The sequence below is a fragment of the Apodemus sylvaticus genome, chromosome 16, assembly GCF_947179515.1.
Source record: "Apodemus sylvaticus chromosome 16, mApoSyl1.1, whole genome shotgun sequence".
Taxonomy (NCBI): domain Eukaryota; kingdom Metazoa; phylum Chordata; class Mammalia; order Rodentia; family Muridae; genus Apodemus; species Apodemus sylvaticus.
In genome coordinates, this window is record NC_067487.1 from 40,704,224 (window position 1) to 40,722,135 (window position 17,912).

At 45.1% G+C, this 17,912-nt stretch overlaps 1 protein-coding gene across 1 annotated transcript; it reads left to right on the forward strand.

Annotated features, from left to right (window-relative positions):
• The first annotated feature begins 398 nt into the window (after window positions 1-398).
• On the forward strand, window positions 399-14,588 carry Nim1k (NIM1 serine/threonine protein kinase). The gene is made up of 3 exons (XM_052159587.1): window positions 399-826; window positions 11,652-11,920; window positions 13,770-14,588. Exons 1-3 carry the CDS (start codon window positions 535-537, stop codon window positions 14,517-14,519), a joined length of 1,311 nt encoding a protein of 436 aa, XP_052015547.1. The 5' UTR covers window positions 399-534; the 3' UTR covers window positions 14,520-14,588.
• Window positions 14,589-17,912: the final 3,324 nt, after the last annotated feature.

Sequence of the window (17,912 nt, forward strand, 5' to 3'; positions counted from 1 at the left end):
TACAACTCTTCCTTTCTGAAGTTCAGTTTTTCAAGTCCCCAGAGTCTTGCGACTTGACAGCAAGAGGGGGAAAAAAAACCAACGAAATAAGGTCAACGATGAGCCCCAGCTGCAGGGACTCGGGGGCCACCAAGGGACTTTTACATTCTGGATCACAAGACTGCCTGGTCACACGGGGAATTAACAGAGTGGAGCCTTTGTCCCCTGTCGCAGCCATCTACTGCAAAGCATCCGGTTCCACCGGAAGGAGTTATGCTAACTGAATGTGCATCTACAGCTAGAGTCTGGAAATCCGAGGTGAGGGAAAGCGGGGAGGGCCTGCAGTGAGGCCCTGCTGGGCTGTGTGGGCTCGATCAGGTCACCGAGTCTCCACAAGGACTTTTTGCTCAGCTCCCCCCCCCCCCCATGGACGCTGTGCTCCCGGAAGTCTCAACTCAAGCTTGCCTCACTTGCCTGTCTTGCGCGCCTGTCTGTCCTGCAAGCTGCCCTGACAGTGGTTCTGGGCTGAAATGGAGCCATGAGCCTGCATAGACGATGACTGCAGTGTTTGTGAATGGAGGCGGCCTGGTGACCACACACTGTGACAGGTGGGACCGGAGGGACAGCGTGGAGAGCAGCTGTCAGACCGAGTGCGGCAAGGAGGGCGAGGAGGACCAGCCGCGCCAGCTGACACCCTTCGAGAAACTGACCCAGGACATGTGCCAAGATGAGAAGGTGGTGAGGGAGATCACGCTGGGGAAACGCATCGGCTTCTATCGAATTCGAGGGGAGATCGGAAGCGGAAACTTTTCCCAGGTCAAGCTGGGAATTCACTCCCTAACCAAAGGTAGGATGGGACTTCACATAGTACCTGTGAGGTATTTGGGGGCCTAATTGAGGGTGGAGTTAGAAGGCCATTGACGCCATGTTCGCAGCTTCGGTTTGTACCGGTGTGTCGTAAAGAATGGTCTGGAATGTTACAGAAGACCTAGACTACTATAAATGATAGGTTCCAAGGTCCCCTCTAACCCACCAGACAGACAACTCCTGTTCCTTTGGGAAATGGAGGGCTTGGTCTCGGGGCCTTTTCTGCCTTAATCTTCTTTGTAGATGTTCCCAATGCCACTTGAATCTTCCCTTTACACTTGGCAGCTACAGGTCGCCCTGGGACTCTGGATCAATAGTGCTCACCACTAAGGGCCTAAGGGAGGAACGGTGTGGAGAGCACAGGGTGCTTTTGCTAGCCTACCCTAATTAGGCCTTTTCCCAAAGTTAGCCCAACTCAGTTAATGCTAGGATTTGGCTTAAAGGGGAGAAAAACGCTGGCAAATTAGCATGCTGAAACCACCCTCTGAAGCTCAAGGGTATTTCCCTCTCCTGAGAGACCCTTCCTGATGTCTCCTTGACCTATCCTGTTATCACACCCCCAAGGTCCTGCTTTTCCTCTATCAGAGATATCTTTTGCTTTCTGTTTAGCCCAGCCCCAGTCCCGTGACCTTTTAATCTGTTTCACTTGGACAGAATAAGTTACAGGTCTAATAGCACAGTGGTAGGAGACTTGCCCAGCATATGCAAGGTCCTGAGTTCAATCGCCAGCACAACCCAATAAAAAGCATCATACGTGTGCACACCCCCAACACACGTGTACACCGGTACACACACTCAGAAGTCATTGGAGCATCAGATCTTCCACCCAACTCGGAAGCCTCCTGGGTGTCTGGGTTCACACTTCTTCATCTGGATGGTTTGGCAAAATGCATCCAGAAACAGTGCTTGCCTCCTTGGGTGTCAGAAGGAAGGAGTAAATGATCAATCAATACTGGTTATTGGGGCTGGAGAGTGGCTCAGCAGTTAAGAGCACTGACTGCTCTTCCAGAGGTCCTGAGTTCAATCCCCAGCAACCACATGGTGGTTTACAACCATCTGTAATGGGATCCAATGCCCTCTTCTGGTGTGTTTGAAAACAGCTACAGTGTACTCACATACATAAAATAAATAAATAAAATCTTTTAAAAAAAATACTAGTTATTGGTGAGATTTTCCAGGTACATCTATCTTGCCTTTGCGTAATCAAAGATAAATTGAAGTCTCCTTTTCAAAAGAATTTCATTCCTCATACAAACCAAGATCAGTTCTCCTGTGCTCCATGGACTGTGATTTCCAGCTCTGCTGTTATGTATGATGCTCCAGAGAATTCATCTTCCCAGACATGTTTGGGATGCTAATTTCACCATTTTCTCCTTTTGAATCAGGGTCTCCTTAAGTTGCCAAGGCCAGTATTGAACTCGTTCTGTAGCCCAGACATACCACAAACTCTTTATTCTCTGGCCTCAGTCTCCTACAGGCCTGTGATACCAGGTCTAATAGTTAGCATTTCATGTATTTAAACTCATATGTACAGAGTGTCTTGTATGTGTGTGCATATGGTGCTGAGAACCAAACTCAAGCACATTGTAATTGAACACTCTACCCCTGAGCTACGCCTCAGCCCTGGAGCGGTTTTAAATATATTCATTTTCTCTGTGAACACCATGGCTTTTTCTTATTTTAGTTTTTTTTTTTTTTTTTTAAAGATTTAGTTTTAGACAGGAATGGTGGTGCACGCCTTTAATCCCAGCAATGGGGAGGCAAAAGCAGGCAAGAGCTCTGAGTCTGAGACCAGCCTGGGCTACAGAGCGAGTTCCAGGTCAGCCAGAACTACACAGGGAAACCCTGTCTTGAAAAAAAAAAGAGAATTACTTATTTTTATTTTATTTTATGCAGATCAGTATTTACTTACATGTATGCCAGTGCACCACGCGTATGCCTGATCCTTACAGAGGCCAGAAAAGGGGGTTGGATCCCTTGGAACTGGAGTTACAGATGGTTGGTAGCTGTCGCGTGGGTGCTGGGAAACAAATCTATAAGAACAGCCAGTGATCCGAGCCAGCTCTCTGGCTCTTTTCTTTTTCTTTAAAAATACACTTTAACTTTGTTACACAATAAGTCTACATACTTTTGGGATGCAGATAACACACACACACACACACACACACACATACATCTGCACACACATACATACACATATATTATGCAATGATCATACAGGGACATGGTGTATGTTTATCACCTCAGGTGGTTGCCATTTCTCTGGGTTAGGAACATTCAACATTGTCTCTACATGTATTCCAAGGCATTGGTTTTCTTACACAGAAAACACACAATGGAAAGTTTCAATACACAGTGCCAAGCTTCAGGGACAGATTTTAAAACTTTATTCCTAAAACTATATCTAGTCTTGGTTTGGGTGCTTCTGGGTCCAACTCTGTCTTCCCACATGATCCTAGCCTGTGTAATGTTAACAAAAAAAAAAAAAAAAAAAAAAAAACCTAATCAGAAAAATATGCTACCTACCATACGCTGGACAGAGCACATGGGACACCTTCATTAAATGATAGCATTAGACGTCTCTCAAAGCAGTGTAGATTCTTCAGCCCTGAGTCATTTTTCATGCATAGGTCTGTTCAAACTCGCTCACATGGAAAGGGGTGTGAGAACCTGCAGCAGAGGCTCAATCTTGTCACTCACGGGATCTGAAATCTTCCTGGAATTTCCCGGCTTCCCACGATAACATTTTGTCTCTGTTATCATGGTATTTGTCATCATGATAAATATCTCTCTACTTGAGCAGAACGACACTTAATGTTTATTGCCCATGGTGCATCTTGGCCAGGAATCATGGTTGCTAGTTCAAGTTGTATAACCTCCCCTATATTGCCTGTCACCATTCCACTAGTCTCAGTCTATTGCAGTTCCAAATATGTTTGCTCACTGGTCAGCTGTGATGCCTACCTTGGAGTGAAGGCAGTTACGGTCCTTAGTTAAGGCCGCGAGCCCACTCCTCTCCCAGAAGAACTAAAGGTCAAAGTATCTCTAAGGAGAAGAGAGAAGGTACCATGCTGGTCAGTGTAACTACCACGTATAGAATAACCAGCTAAGCTGTGAGAAGCCCACGAGGCTGGGGTAAGGTGATTATATAGACATTTCATAGACAGGCTGTTAGTTGAGAAAAAAGTGATGACTAGAGTTTATATGAATTGCATCACTTCCTGTTGATATATCATAAAGTTAACTTCATGCCCATATGCCTGGGTTTCAGAGAACAATCCCCTGCTGTGTACATAGGTGGTGGTTTCTGGGGCTTACATGCCCTCCCTGTGCCCAGTCACCATAGCCTAACTCTGTTATCAAAGGTACAATGTCACCTCTGGTTATGGGATGGCATGTGCAAAAGAGGCCAGGGCAATGAAGAGTTACTTGCAAAGATATGGTCCCCGTACAAAGCCAGAGTTGTTATGAGGTTTTCTAGGAAACATGCACCATCTGGGTAACAGAATATGAGCATTTTGGTGTCCTAGAAGTTCCCAGGACAGTGGCTAAGGATAAAACAATAACAATAACAACAATAAAGACACCAGCTGCTCTGGGTTTCCAGAAAGAGGATGACCTCTCCTCTGGAGGTTTATTTTCATAGCTGACAGTGTAGCTTCTCTTGGGATCTGGAGGGAGATGAGGTAGGCTGAGAGCCATCATGAGCCCCCTCTTAGACTGATTAGAAATTTCTCAAAAGCAATGCTGCCCCAAGCTTCTGAATGTCTTATGACCCATCTGTTGTGGACAACAACAAAAAAAAAAAAAAGAAAGAAAGAAAGAAAGAAAGAAAGAAAGAAAGAAAGAAAGAAAGAAAGAAAGGAAGGAAGGAAGGAAGGAAGGAAGAAAGGAAGAAAAAAGAAAGAGAGAGAGAGAGAGAAAGAAAGAAAGAAAGAAACAAAGAAACAAAGAAACAAAGGAATAAAAGAAAGAAGCCAGAAGTGCCTGAGCCTTCCTTGGCCCCGGCCCTTCGTGACCTCCTCCTTCCTCTTCCTCTCCACTTTGCTTTTTCTCCTTCAGTGTGTTTACTCATTGGTCTACTCGTTTATCTTTATTTATTCTTGTGATTGTTTATTTGTGTGTGTTATGTACATGTGTGCACATGTGTGTGTGTGTGTGTGTGTGTCTGTATGCTCTCACCTGTACTTTTGTGCTGGGCTGGAAGTTGACACTGGAATCCCTTCCTTGCTCTCTCTTCCCATTTAAGAACATTTAAAATGTATTCTTTGGTAATTTCATACATGAATACAATGTATTTATTGTATACACACTGACTCCTCCTCCCATTCCTCTCAAGCCCCACCCCATTTCTTCTTTTTTTCCCTTCCTTCCCTTCTTCTTTCTTTCTTTCTTTCTTTCTTTCTTTCTTTCTTTCTTTCTTTCTTTCTTTCTTTCTTTCTTTCTTTCTTTCTTTCTTTCTTTCTTTCTTTCTTTTTCGAGACGGGGTTTCTCTGTGTAGCCCTGGCTGTCCTGGAACTCACTCTGTAGACCAGGTTGGCCTCGAACTCAGAAATCCACCTGCCCCTTCCTCCCAAGTTCTGGGATTAAAGGCGTGCGCCACCACTGCCCGGCAACCCCTTTTTTTTAACTTCATCTCCTCCTCTTTCTTTTACAAATCATGAATCCAATTATTGCTGATCGGAAGTGCCCACGTTAATTTTGTTTACATTGTCCACTCTGTCAATAGACCTGGAGCTCACGGTTTTGGCGAGATTGGCTTCCCAAGAGGCCCAAGGGGACCCACCTGTCTCCTCTCCCTGTAGCATGAGGCCTAAAGCTCTCACTTGGCTGCTGGGGATACAAACTTGGGTCCTCATGTGTCCACAGCAAGTGCTTAACCCACTGGCCCATCTCCCCAATTACCATTAAAAACAAGCAAACAAACAAACAAACAACATATACTAAATGTCTCCTGAGTGCACACTTTGTTCTGAAGTCTACAGAAATGGTGCATCTCTTGTCTTATGGGTTCTAACAGCTATTTAGAGGAGACTGGCTGAAACAGTTAATCCATGAGGTCCCAGAGGCTATGAGAGTGGGATCGCTGGGCCCCCGGAAGAATCTAGAAAGGCCTGCAGTGAGTCCCGAGATGTGTTTTACAGGACGCAGTGGGAGAAGCTCCAGGAAGAAAGACCCGTAAAGTGCCTGCAGGTGAGAAACCATGAGGGAAGTGCAGAGGTGGTTCCACAGAACTGGGCAGAGGCGCCTGCAGAGTGGCAGGGCAGATCATGGACAACGATGATGTAAGCACTGGCTTGCCCACGAAGACTCTTGCTGGACTGAGCTTTGTCATTTAGGATTCAGAAAACCACTAAAGAGTGTGAAGGAGTGATTGGTGTGACGTGACTTCAGGGAGCAGGGTGAGCTCAAGCCAGTCAGACGATCCAGATGAATGAATGATGGCGCACACTGAGACCAAGGGAATGGCACGGAGGATGGAGAGGAAGGGTGTGGTTGAAAAATGGCTTAGAATAATCAAAGCCAGGCTGGTGTGGTGGTTCACTGGACAGAGTGCTTACATTGCGAGTGTGAGGACCAGATCAGACATGCAGGACTCACATACAAGCCAGGTGGGTCAGTCTGTAATGTCAAGAAGCTAAGACAGGAATCCACAGAGCAAGGTGGCTGATTAAACTAGCTGAATTTGTGGGCTGGGTCTAGCAAGAGACCCTGCCTCAACAAAATAGAGACAGATTGAGGGAGATACTTGACTCAACCCAATTTGGCCTCCAACCCCTCCCCACACACATATATACACACCCATATGCACACACACATGGCATCCATGCCCATGCATGAGAGGGAACATATATACATATAAAATAAGTAGAAATTCAAACAAGAATATTTTAAATCTCTGGGCCTTTGGATGGGCAAGATCAATGAAAGAATGGGAGAGGGATACATAGAGCTGACTATGTTTTCTGAAGTAATGACTTAACAGAAAATAGTGCCTTGCATGAGACAGAACTGATCTGCTAGTAAAGATTTGAAACACTGACATGAAAATTCAAGGAGGTGATAGCTGAGAAGGAAAAATTTTAGGCTTAGCAAAAAATCAAAGTCTCAGGGGAAACCCTCGGGTTTTGTCTTAGTCACTTTTCAGTTGCTGTGACATTACTCCATGACTAAGGTGACTTATAGAAGAGTTTATTGGGACTTACAGTTTCAGGGAATGAGTCCATGACCATCGTGTCTGCATGCGCGACTGGGAGCAGGACTGCAAGCAGGCAGGCAGGCAGGCAGGCATGGCGCTAGAGCATTAGCTAAGAGCTTGCATCCTTATCCATAAACATGAGGCAAGAGAGAGCTAACTGGGGATGGCCTGGGCTTTCGAAATCTTACAGCTCACCCTCAGTAACACACCTCCTCCAACAAAGATACAGCTCTTAATCTTTCCCAAATGGTTGTGCTAACTGGAGACCAAGCATTCAGACACAAGCCTATGGGAGCGTTCTCATTCAAACCTTCACAGGGTTTTAGTTTAGAGCGCCTTGGCACCAGATATAGTACCATGCTATAACTTTTAGTTCCCCTCACCTTTATTATAAATATGAAACATTAGGCAAATATTTAGTGAATTGAATCAGCACACTAGCTTCTCACGGCACATAGCGATGATGGAGAAGACCTAGCAGAGCAAAGGTGCTCTGTGCTGTCATCCCCAGGAGGATGGAGCTAGGGACTGACTCACGGTCAACCTGTCAAGAAAGCTCGTTGGCTTTTAAGAGAGTAATACCTCCTGTAAAAAGGGAAGAGATGATACAGGAGGAAGAAATCTTGGAGGTATTAGTTGTGGATACTTAATAATTTGAAGCCTTCCCATAGATGTGCAGATTTCTGGCTTCTCTTGAAAAAAAAAAAAACAAACAAACAAAAAAAAATAGTAAAAATCTAACAGCAGACCTGTGGTGAAGACAGCAATGACCATTTGGAATTGAGCAGCAGTGGCTGTCCTTCTGTTTCTGCTGCCTCGATGACCTACCCTTTCTCCTTACCACCATCTGTCTAGATACATCTGGAGATACCCCAGCTTGTAAATCTAGGTTAAAAGAATGTGTTACCCACGAGGAGGGGCCCCTTTTAGAGGTTTCTCTTTGTTGGTTTGATTTGGTTTGGCTTTTCAAGACAAGGTTTCTTTGTGTAGCCCTGGCTGTCCTGGAGTTTGCTCTGTTGCCCAGGTTGGCCTTGGATTTATAGCAATCTGCCTGTCTCTGTCCCCGCCTGAGTGTTGAGATTAAAGGCAGGAGACACCACCGCCCAACCCATGTCAGAGTTTGTATCAGCCATGGAGAAAGAACAGTTTGTCCTCCCAAATCTCCCAGCACCAAGAGGAGCCAACTGCTCCTCTGCACTTTCCACACTGAAGTCAGACCACTCTTTCTACAACTGGAGTCAAGGTCATGACACGCTTCATAAAGCCTTTGGGTTTCCCAAGGCTGCCTTCCCTAAAACAGGTTCCTGAGACTGTGTGGTTTACTTCACTCTACTAATTCTCCTGGATAATTTAACAATCACTATCCATCACTCTCCATTTCTATCATAGAGGGGTCCCCTCAGCCTCTCTAGCACAAATGTTGCATCTCGTGTAGGCCAACACACGCACCATCCCCTGGGCTTCCCCCTTGTCTCCTAAGCTCTCACTCAGAGGAGCATGTCAGTTTTTATTCTGACCCCCTCCTAATGTTAACCACACATATCAGGACTATTTGCAACATTCTTCTCCCTCACTGTAAGAACAGTTCTTGTCTTCTCCATGCTTAATGCCTAGCATGTACTTACTCCCTGAACATGTGTTTAAAGAGGAGATAGGGGATGGGGAGCTGGCTCAGCTGATGGAGATTTGCCTCTTCCAGGTGAGCACCTGAGCTTGGATTCCCAGAACCTACCTAAAACACCAGCCAACAGTGCGCCTTGGTAAATACCAGGAGTAGGGGTGGGGAGGTGAAAGGCAGAGATTTGGAGATCCTCGGAAGGAAGATCCAGCTAGCCCAGCCTATGTGGCAAAGGTACAAGACAATGAAAGAAGGTGAAAGGAGTCTAAGAAATGACATCCAAGCATCCAAGGTTATCCTGTGACCTGGACATGCACCGTCTGTGCATACATGAGTGCATATGAAATCTGAGTTCCTTAGGGGACAGACATTTCTACCAGCGAGCAACAATTTGGAATAACAGAGCTTGAATTTTTAAATTTTATTTACATTTATTTATCCATTGATTGATTGATGGATGGATGGATGGATGGATGGATGGATGGATGGATTGAAACAGGATGGCTCTATGTAGTCCTGTCCATCTTGGTACTTTCTATGTAGATCAGGCTAGCCTTGAACTCACAGATATCATCCTGGCTCAGTCACCACACCTGACTTTAATAATGATTTATTTCACTCTCCATTTGTGTTGTGAAGCAAAGTGCAGGTCCCATGTGCTTTATTGAACGTGAGATGACACAGTTAATGATGGAGCGGTGTCTAAAGAGGCACTCACCCCCACAGCACTTGCCCTGCCCTACACTAGTCCTGTGTCATCTCATGTTAAATCACATGGGATCTGCATTTTGCCTGGAGGGCACAGGGGGGCTTCTATCAAGTGGAGACTGACATCCCACCACCATGTGTTGTTGGATGCTTGAAGTGTGTGGAGGTAAAGGGCCCACAGAGATGGGTACTGCGACATGGAGGGGGAGGACGCAGGGGGAACGTCTTCTGCAGACTGTGAACCTGAAGGGTCGAATGTTAGCTCTCACATTAGCAACTCATCTGATAGACAGTACAGAATGTTAGCTCAGGGAATCAGCACAAGACACTTAACACTAACCACTGAACTGATAAAGAGCTGAGACCAAGGAAGAAGGATGCCCAGAGGATGGGTAGGAAGGCCATTCACTGGGCTGATAGCCTGTAGAGATAGCCAAACTGGGACGTAGTTATTTATGGTTTGCACCCCACACTTTAGACACCATTACTACCCACGTCCATTTCAGAAACCTGAACTGACCTTTAGCATACTAATAACAGTCGTGCTTTGAGTAAGTAGCATCTATTTCATGCCAATAACACTGGACCAAAGTTCTCCGAAGCAGGTATGTTCCAAGTAGGTCAAACAGCCAGTCTGTCACCATCGCTTCCAGCCTGTCTGCTAACCTCTTTCTGGATAGTCTGGCCAAATTTGTACAATTACACAATGAGGTTTTATTACGAACTCAAGATTCATTTATTTTTTAATGATAACCATGTTCATCCTATGATCTATTTTGTAGAAAGAGTACAAGTAACAGTAATCAATACAAAATATATAGATAAACTCTCTGTGGTTCCCCAGTTAGAAGATAAGTCTTCTGGGGTTGGGAGGGTAGGTCAGTCAGTAGCCAGAGAGCATACAAACTCCATCTTAAATCCCAGCCCTGCAAAAGGCAGGCATTAGTAGCATACACCTGTAAACTTAACACTTGGGAGATGAGGTAAAAGGATAATTCAAGGTTATCTTTGGCTGTGTAGTTAGTTCAAGGCCTTACTGGAATGCAGGAGACCCTTTCTTTAAAAAAAAAAAAAAGGTAGCGAGTTCTTCTAAACATTTTTTTCTTTTGAGACAGGGTTTCTCTGTGTAGTCCTGGCTGTCCTGGAACTCACTCTGTAGACCAGGCTGGCCTCGAGCTCAGAAATCCGCCTGCCTCTGCCTCCCAAGTGCTGGGATTACAGGTGTGTGCCACCACTGTGTGGCTCTTCTAAACATTTTAATTAAATGTTTCACTATATTTTTCTATACAAGTGAATATCTGTATTTCTCTTGTGTCCTATATATTCAACATAAGCACAGATAAGTGCAGATTGACATCATTTTGGGGTATATCATTATAAACAAAGATGAACCATACTTTAGCCATCTCTGGCTGGTTACTTGCTGTTCTCTGTAGCACAGGCACCCTTGTACACATATCAGGTTATTCCGTTAACTGCAAAAAGTGAAATGGCTGGATTAAAGTATGTAATCATCATTAAGATTTCAACACATCATGCCAAGCTCCTGTCCAGAACTATTGCACCAGGCAGTCCTCCCTCCAACAGTACAGTCCTCTCCCCAGCCACACAGTGACGGGCCTATTTCTTCAAGCTTTCGCCAACACAACATAGACAGAGTGTGCCTGCGTCCTTGACTTTATATGTCAGGCATATAGATACAGTGAAATAAAACGCAGTCCCTGTAGGAAGGGTGAGAATGCTGGGGAAGTAGTGTGTTTATGCTAGCGAGATGAGCTGTGTGCTCTGAACACCCAGTGCCTGGGTGTTGTGATGGTCTCCAGTGGGTGCCGTGGGTGGCCTCCTGGGATAGCTTAATTATAAGGCTAGCCTTGCAAGATTGTGAGGGTTGAACTAAGCAAAGAGGAAAGCCTAAGTAAAGTGTAAGGCACCAGAGTAAAGGGCGAAGTTAGACAGGGACCACAGACATTGACACTGAAGAGACAAGCCAGTCCTGACCAGGAGCGCTTTCTGAGCTCAGCAAAGGAGTTTTAGCTTTACCCGGTGAAGATTCCAAGTAAAAACTCCTTTGGAAGGCAGGGGTTGGTGTCCCCTGTGTGTAGATATCGATACGGACTTGAAGCTTATTTTTCCATTTCCATTGATTTGAGAACTGCTGACCCTCTATGTCTAATAGAATAAAGGGACCACACAGAACCTTTCCAGCTTCGTACCTACTTTCCTGTTAAAACAAAACAAGTCAACAACAGGCACCAACCCTTATCTTCTTTGTCTTTCCAGAAAAGGTGGCCATTAAGATCCTGGACAAAACCAAGTTAGACCAGAAAACCCAAAGGCTGTTATCCAGAGAGATTTCCAGCATGGAAAAGTTGCACCATCCCAACATCGTCCGTCTTTATGAAGTTGTGGAGACCCTGTCCAAGCTCCACCTAGTGATGGAGTATGCGGGAGGTGGAGAGCTCTTTGGGAAAATTAGCACCGAGGGGAAGCTTTCTGAACCAGAAAGCAAGCTCATCTTCTCCCAGATCGTGTCTGCCGTGAAGCACATGGTAAGCAGGGCCTCCCACTTCGCCTGCCTTGGGAACGTGAGGTTTTGGTTCATTTTCTCATCATCATCATCATCATCATCATCATCATCATCATCATCATCATCATCACAGAGAGTGTTGGCGCCTCGATAGCACAGCTGCCTGTGTGAGCGTCAGGGTCTTGGTGCACAGCAGGCCTGCGGCTTCTCCAGCAGTCCATAGAAGCCACCCAAAGAAACCAGATGAGCATCCTTCTCTTCTTGGCCACACTCATGTCTCCAGACTCATATTGTACCTCTTAGAGGGCCTGTCATTGCTCCCTGGCCCTTCTTTCCTGTTCCAGAAGCCTTTGTCCCTCACACCATGACTTACATTTTAGTCCTATCCACAGTTCATGACCAGCCCGGTTTCCCTCTCCCTCTCTGAAATTTGCTTCGGTCTGAGGCAAGGTTTGATACCAAACCTGTTGTCTTCAGTGAACACCCCAGCTCCTACTGACTATGTACCTCACATATTAACACTCAATCAAGTAATTCTTTAGTTCCCGGGTTGATATCTATATATATCTATGTATGTATGTGTATCTATTTATCATTTATATATCTATATATCTATGTCTATATGTCTCTCTATATCTATATGTCTATCTATATGTCTATCAATATGTCTATCAATATGTATATATGTATATATGTATATGTGTATATGTGTATATGTGTATATGTGTATATGTGTATATGTGTATATATGTATATCTCTCTCTCTCTCTATCTCTCTCTATATATATACATATATAGAGAGAGAGCGCTGGGTTTTGTGAAGCACACTATCTCCTCCAAGATCCGTTCTTCTTGTGTGTTCTCCAGGGCCAGCCATACTGCTGGGCACACAGAAAGAACTTGACTTGTGAGCCTAACTGCCAGCTACCAAGGGGAAGAGACAGTAGAGTCTCCAGCAGGGAGCACAGCTAAGGGTCTGTAGACTGTAGAAGCCCTGTGGCCTACCACTTCTCCCTGCACTCTGGTCTCTGAAGAGAGAAAGGCTGAATTGCAATCCTGTGCAAAGGACCATGCTAAGCACCGCCCACACAGTGGCTTATACAGTTCCCACAGTGGCCAGCAGCCTTATGAAGCAAATGTCAACATCTCATTTAATGCAGACGTCTCACTCATTATCACACCTCTTATTCATAGAACTGAATGTAGATTTGACCGGTACTAGCTTGCGAAGCCTGTTTTGAACCCCAAGGGTTCATTAGGACAAATGGCATTAAACCTTTACCCAAGCCTTTAAAACTAAATCAGTCAAAGTTCCCCAGACTGTTGCCTGAATTTGGAGCGTAAGGGCAGGAAAGGACACGTACTAGAGACGTATTGCAGACTCTGTTGCAAGAAACCTTCCAAACTCAGCCTCTTCCTCCTTTGTGAAATTATGTGAGCCCACCCAAAGGAGTATAGCCAGGTGATGGGAACAGGCCCCAAGACTTCCTGCTCCCCGTCTCAGGCAAGGGGGCGCTCAGAAAACTCAGGTTAAGACCTCAAAAAGCAAGGCTTATCATTTGATTGCGTTTCAAAATTGTGCAGTTGTGTAAGATCTGGGTCTTTTTTTTTTTCTGGCATTAAATCCAGAGTCTATGTGACACAAATTCCAGTCTTCAACCCCACAGAAGACCCAAACCTTTGGTCTGTTTGTGGGGACACAAGCATCGCACTGGGTTAAAGGTTGCGGTAGGGTTTGCTAATATGATGTAAGTTGTTTTCTATTGAACTCCTGAGATTGTTAGCATCACTCGCCTCTCTGCAGAGAAACAGATATTTTCTACTTTGTCAATTTGCCTCTAAAGTGACCGTTCTCCCATGTTTCTTCACAGCATGAAAATCAAATCATCCACAGAGATCTGAAAGCAGAAAATGTCTTTTATACCAGTAGCACTTGTGTGAAGGTGGGAGATTTTGGATTCAGCACCGTAAGTAAAAAAGGCGAGATGCTCAACACTTTCTGCGGCTCCCCGCCCTACGCCGCACCCGAACTCTTCCGAGACGAACACTATGTCGGTGTTTATGTCGATATCTGGGCCTTGGGTGTCCTTTTGTACTTCATGGTGACCGGGACGATGCCATTTCGAGCAGAAACCGTGGCCAAACTAAAGAAGAGCATCCTCGAGGGTACCTACACCATACCCCAGCACGTGTCCGAGCCTTGCCACCGGCTCATCCGAGGAGTCCTTCAGCCCACGCCCACAGAGAGGTATGGGATCAACTACATCCTGAACAACGAATGGCTACGAGGCGTGCCCTACCCAGCCCCCTTGGAACCTTTCCAGCTGGATCCGAAACATTTGTCAGAAACCAGCACCCTCAAAGAAGAAGAAAACGAGGTGAAAAGCACTTTAGAACACTTGGGGATTACAGACGAACATATCCGGAACAACCAAGGGAGAGACGCCCGGAGCTCTATCACGGGGGTCTACAGAATCATTTTACATCGAGTGCAAAGAAGAAAAGCACTGGAAAGTGTGCCAATAATGATACTACCAGAACCGAAAGAAAGGGACCTAAAGAAAGGGTCTCGCGTCTACAGAGGCATACGACACACGTCAAAGTTTTGTTCAATTTTATAAATTTTATCAGGCAGCTGGGAGCTAACCATGAGCCCAGTTGCTGCTTTTAACTTTTCTCATACACAATTTGAAAACGGAAACGTTTTTGTAATTTTTAAATAAATTTGAGATATGTATACTGTCGGCTTCAAAGTCTCTTAGCCTAGAAGCTGGTGTGTCTTGAGGGTTTTTGTCATATTGTCATACTTTAGCCTTCATTTATTTATTTTTTTAAAGATTCATTTATTTATTTTGTTAGTTTTTTTTTTTTTTCCGAGACATGATTTCTCTATATAGCCTTGGTTGTCCTGGAACTCACTCTGTAGACCAGGCTGACTTTGAACTCAGAAATCTGCCTGCCTCTGCCTCCCAAGTGCTGGGATTAAAGGCATGAACCACCGCTGCCCGGCAATATTTATTTTATCTATGTGAGTACACTGTCACTCTCTTCAGACACACCAGAAGAGGGTATTAGAACTCACTGATGGTTATGAGCCACTGTGTGGTTGCTGGGACTTGAACTCAGGACCTCTGGAATAGCAGTCAGTGTTCTTAACCACTGAGCCATCTCTCCATCCCCACCTTCATTTATTTAAAGGAGAAATACATGGATTTAGGGCTGCGTGCCAGGCACTGTTTAAGCACTGAGGAAACAGCTGAGCCAGTCCCCTTCTCTTGTGTGTAGAATATTCTAATACACAACATGGACACTGGCTAGCAACTCTTTTTATTTTTAAAAGGAAGATGGCAAATACAGGGGATGCCATGCAGACTCCCCCACAGGGTTATCTGATGTTCGAAGCTTGCTACTTTTGGATTAGATCTTTAGGGCAGGCCACTTTGAGTGCATGGCAGTAGGCTGAGAGGGATGAGGGAGTAGTAATAGCGAGTTGAAGAAGGTAAATATGCTGGGCAGTGGTGGCGCAGCCTTTAATCCCAGCACTTGGGAGGCAGAGGCAGGCGGATTTCTGAGTTTGAGGCCAGCCTGGTCTACAGAGTGAGTTCCAGGATGGCCAGGGTTATACAGAAAAACCCTGTCTCGAAAAACAAACAAAACAAAAACAAAAAACAAAAACAAAAAAGAAGGTAAATATTATGCCCAACAGCCAGGGTTATAAATTAGATTCCTCCAAAGAGCGCCAACAATGAGGGCTTTCATTTAGCCTCTGTCCCCTGCCCTCTGCATTTCCAGATGATGCTAAGTGAGTACCAAGTGGTTTCTCTGTATTTCTCAGGGCTTTGTATCATAAAAAAAAAAAAAAAAAAAAGTCTTAGAGCAAGAAGGAAAAGGTCATTGGCTCCAGTGTACTGCGAATAGGACTTGGTACAAACCTTTCACGTTTTCATGGAAATGGTGACAGCGTCAGTGGCTGGGGGAAAGAATATGGCAGGGAGGACCCGAAGTGGGGCACAGAAACTAACAATCTATCTGGACCCACTGCTCCACTTAAATCCCTCTGTTAAATATACTTCTTGGAGTGGGATTGAGACCAGGAAGGACTCAGCACAGCAGTTTATCAGAGCTGTGACTGTCAAGTTCTAGCCACCAGGATAACATTTGTTTTACCAGACCAGGGGTTCTGCCCACAGGTCTTTGGATTCAGTGAATCCTTGGGTGGACCAGAGCAGGTACAGTTTAGACAACTCTCCTGCTGATGCTGATGCTGTAAGTTAGGGGCCAGGCTTTGAGGCACAGTCAGGTCACAGTCGTGACTGCAGACAGCCTGGAGGCTGTAACTGGACCTCTTTCCATCAGCTACCCTAAATGTTCCTTACCTTAGACCAGCATTTCAACTGGTTTCCACTGAGTAGTATGATCCAAACTGTCACCATGAAGGGATTCTAGTCCTAACTGCCTTATTCTTGGTACGCTGTAATTGCTGTCACTGCCTGTTCACCGTCATCACAGATTCCAAGAGTAATATACCACCATCCCTTGGGGTCCTGAGAGACCTTTTATAGCTCCTTATTACACTTAGGGTCAATTATCTTCATCAGTACCTGCTGTATCTTCATTCTTACCCTGTTTGTCCACCGGCATGGGCAGCCTACAAGGCCATGCTAGTCTTAGGTTAATAAGGGTTAGGGTTAGGGTTAGGGTTAGGGTTAGGGTTAGGGTTAGGGTTCCTAATGAAAACATTCTCCTTGTCTCCTGAGAACCCAAACTGCTCATCTACTTCAGCCTAGAAGGTAAGAAGAAATTACAAAACCTTCAAGTCATTGATTGTGCAATGAGTCTCTCTTACTTCCAGCCTCTGGTTCCCACACCTGTGAACTTAAAATACCAAGAGCAATCTAAGCCATTGTTTAAGCATGCACGGTGATTGCTGGAGAACAGCACACCAACCAACCCTGCAGGTGACTAATACATCTGGTGCCTTAGGCCATTCATGTTCTATTTGTACTAGTTGCTTGCAGCATCGAGGTCTATGCTAATGCAAGGGGATTCCAACACAGAGTTATAAGATATAATGACATAGAATCCAGTATTCTTACTGTTGGAGGGACACAAGGTGGGCAGGAAATGCAGACATAGCCTGAGTACGTGTTCAGTTCCAATGAGGATAAATCGCTGTTATGCTCATGCGAGCTGATGTCATTAATGTTCTGGTAATATCCACTTCACAGCATTGTGGTTCTGTTTGCTTGTGACCCAGTGCATTTTGGGTGGCCTTAGTGAATGAAGGCACTATCCTTGGGATGTCTGTTCAGTCTTGCGTAATGAATCCAAACATTTATATCTCCCGGAGCTTCTAAGCGTTTCAATTCTGTGCTAGGGTGGTTCTACCAGGGCCACCTCGTGTAATGTTTGCATGTCCGAGCCATACAGCCACTTAGCAGTATCCCAAGACCTGCTTAGACACCCCTGTCAAGGTCATAGGTAAATGCTCTCATGATAAACTCTCTCATAGCTGTTTTATAATCTCCCTGCCACCTTTTCTGACACAGATAAGATCCACTTGCACATGTGTCCAGATTGACCGCATTTATTAGCCAGCTTCTACAGTTCCTTCAGTGTCTACTATTTCCACAGATGGGGTTATGTGTCTCCATTTGGGCTGTGCTGAAACTTCATTTTGACTCTCCGTTTGGAGAACAGTGGAAACATCAGGGTAGGACCTGGAGGTCAAATTACACTGGCATGTCTTAGGTGTCCTGGCAGCTTTCTGACAAACTGTCCTTCCCACCGGAGGAAGCCTGTTTTGCAACCTTTCCACCCTTGCCCACTGTGCTAATTTCACTTGGTCTGACCGTCTCTCTCCTAACCAAGCCCCAACTTTCATAAAACATGAGAACTCATTTTCTAACCTTCAGATAAATTTGGGCCTTGGTGTAGCTCCTCTCTGGAGCAAGAGATGAAGCTTCAATGATGCCTTGTTTTCAAGACTCTGACTTTCAGTATGCCTTTAATTG

Bases quoted from the DNA above. Each gene is read 5' to 3' on its own strand.
- Nim1k (XM_052159587.1), top strand. From the start codon at position 535: ATGACTGCAGTGTTTGTGAATGGAGGCGGCCTGGTGACCACACACTGT. The intron at 827-11,651 runs GTAGGATGGGAC...TTGTCTTTCCAG, and splicing joins AATTCACTCCCTAACCAAAG to AAAAGGTGGCCATTAAGATC. The intron at 11,921-13,769 runs GTAAGCAGGGCC...GTTTCTTCACAG, and splicing joins TGTCTGCCGTGAAGCACATG to CATGAAAATCAAATCATCCA.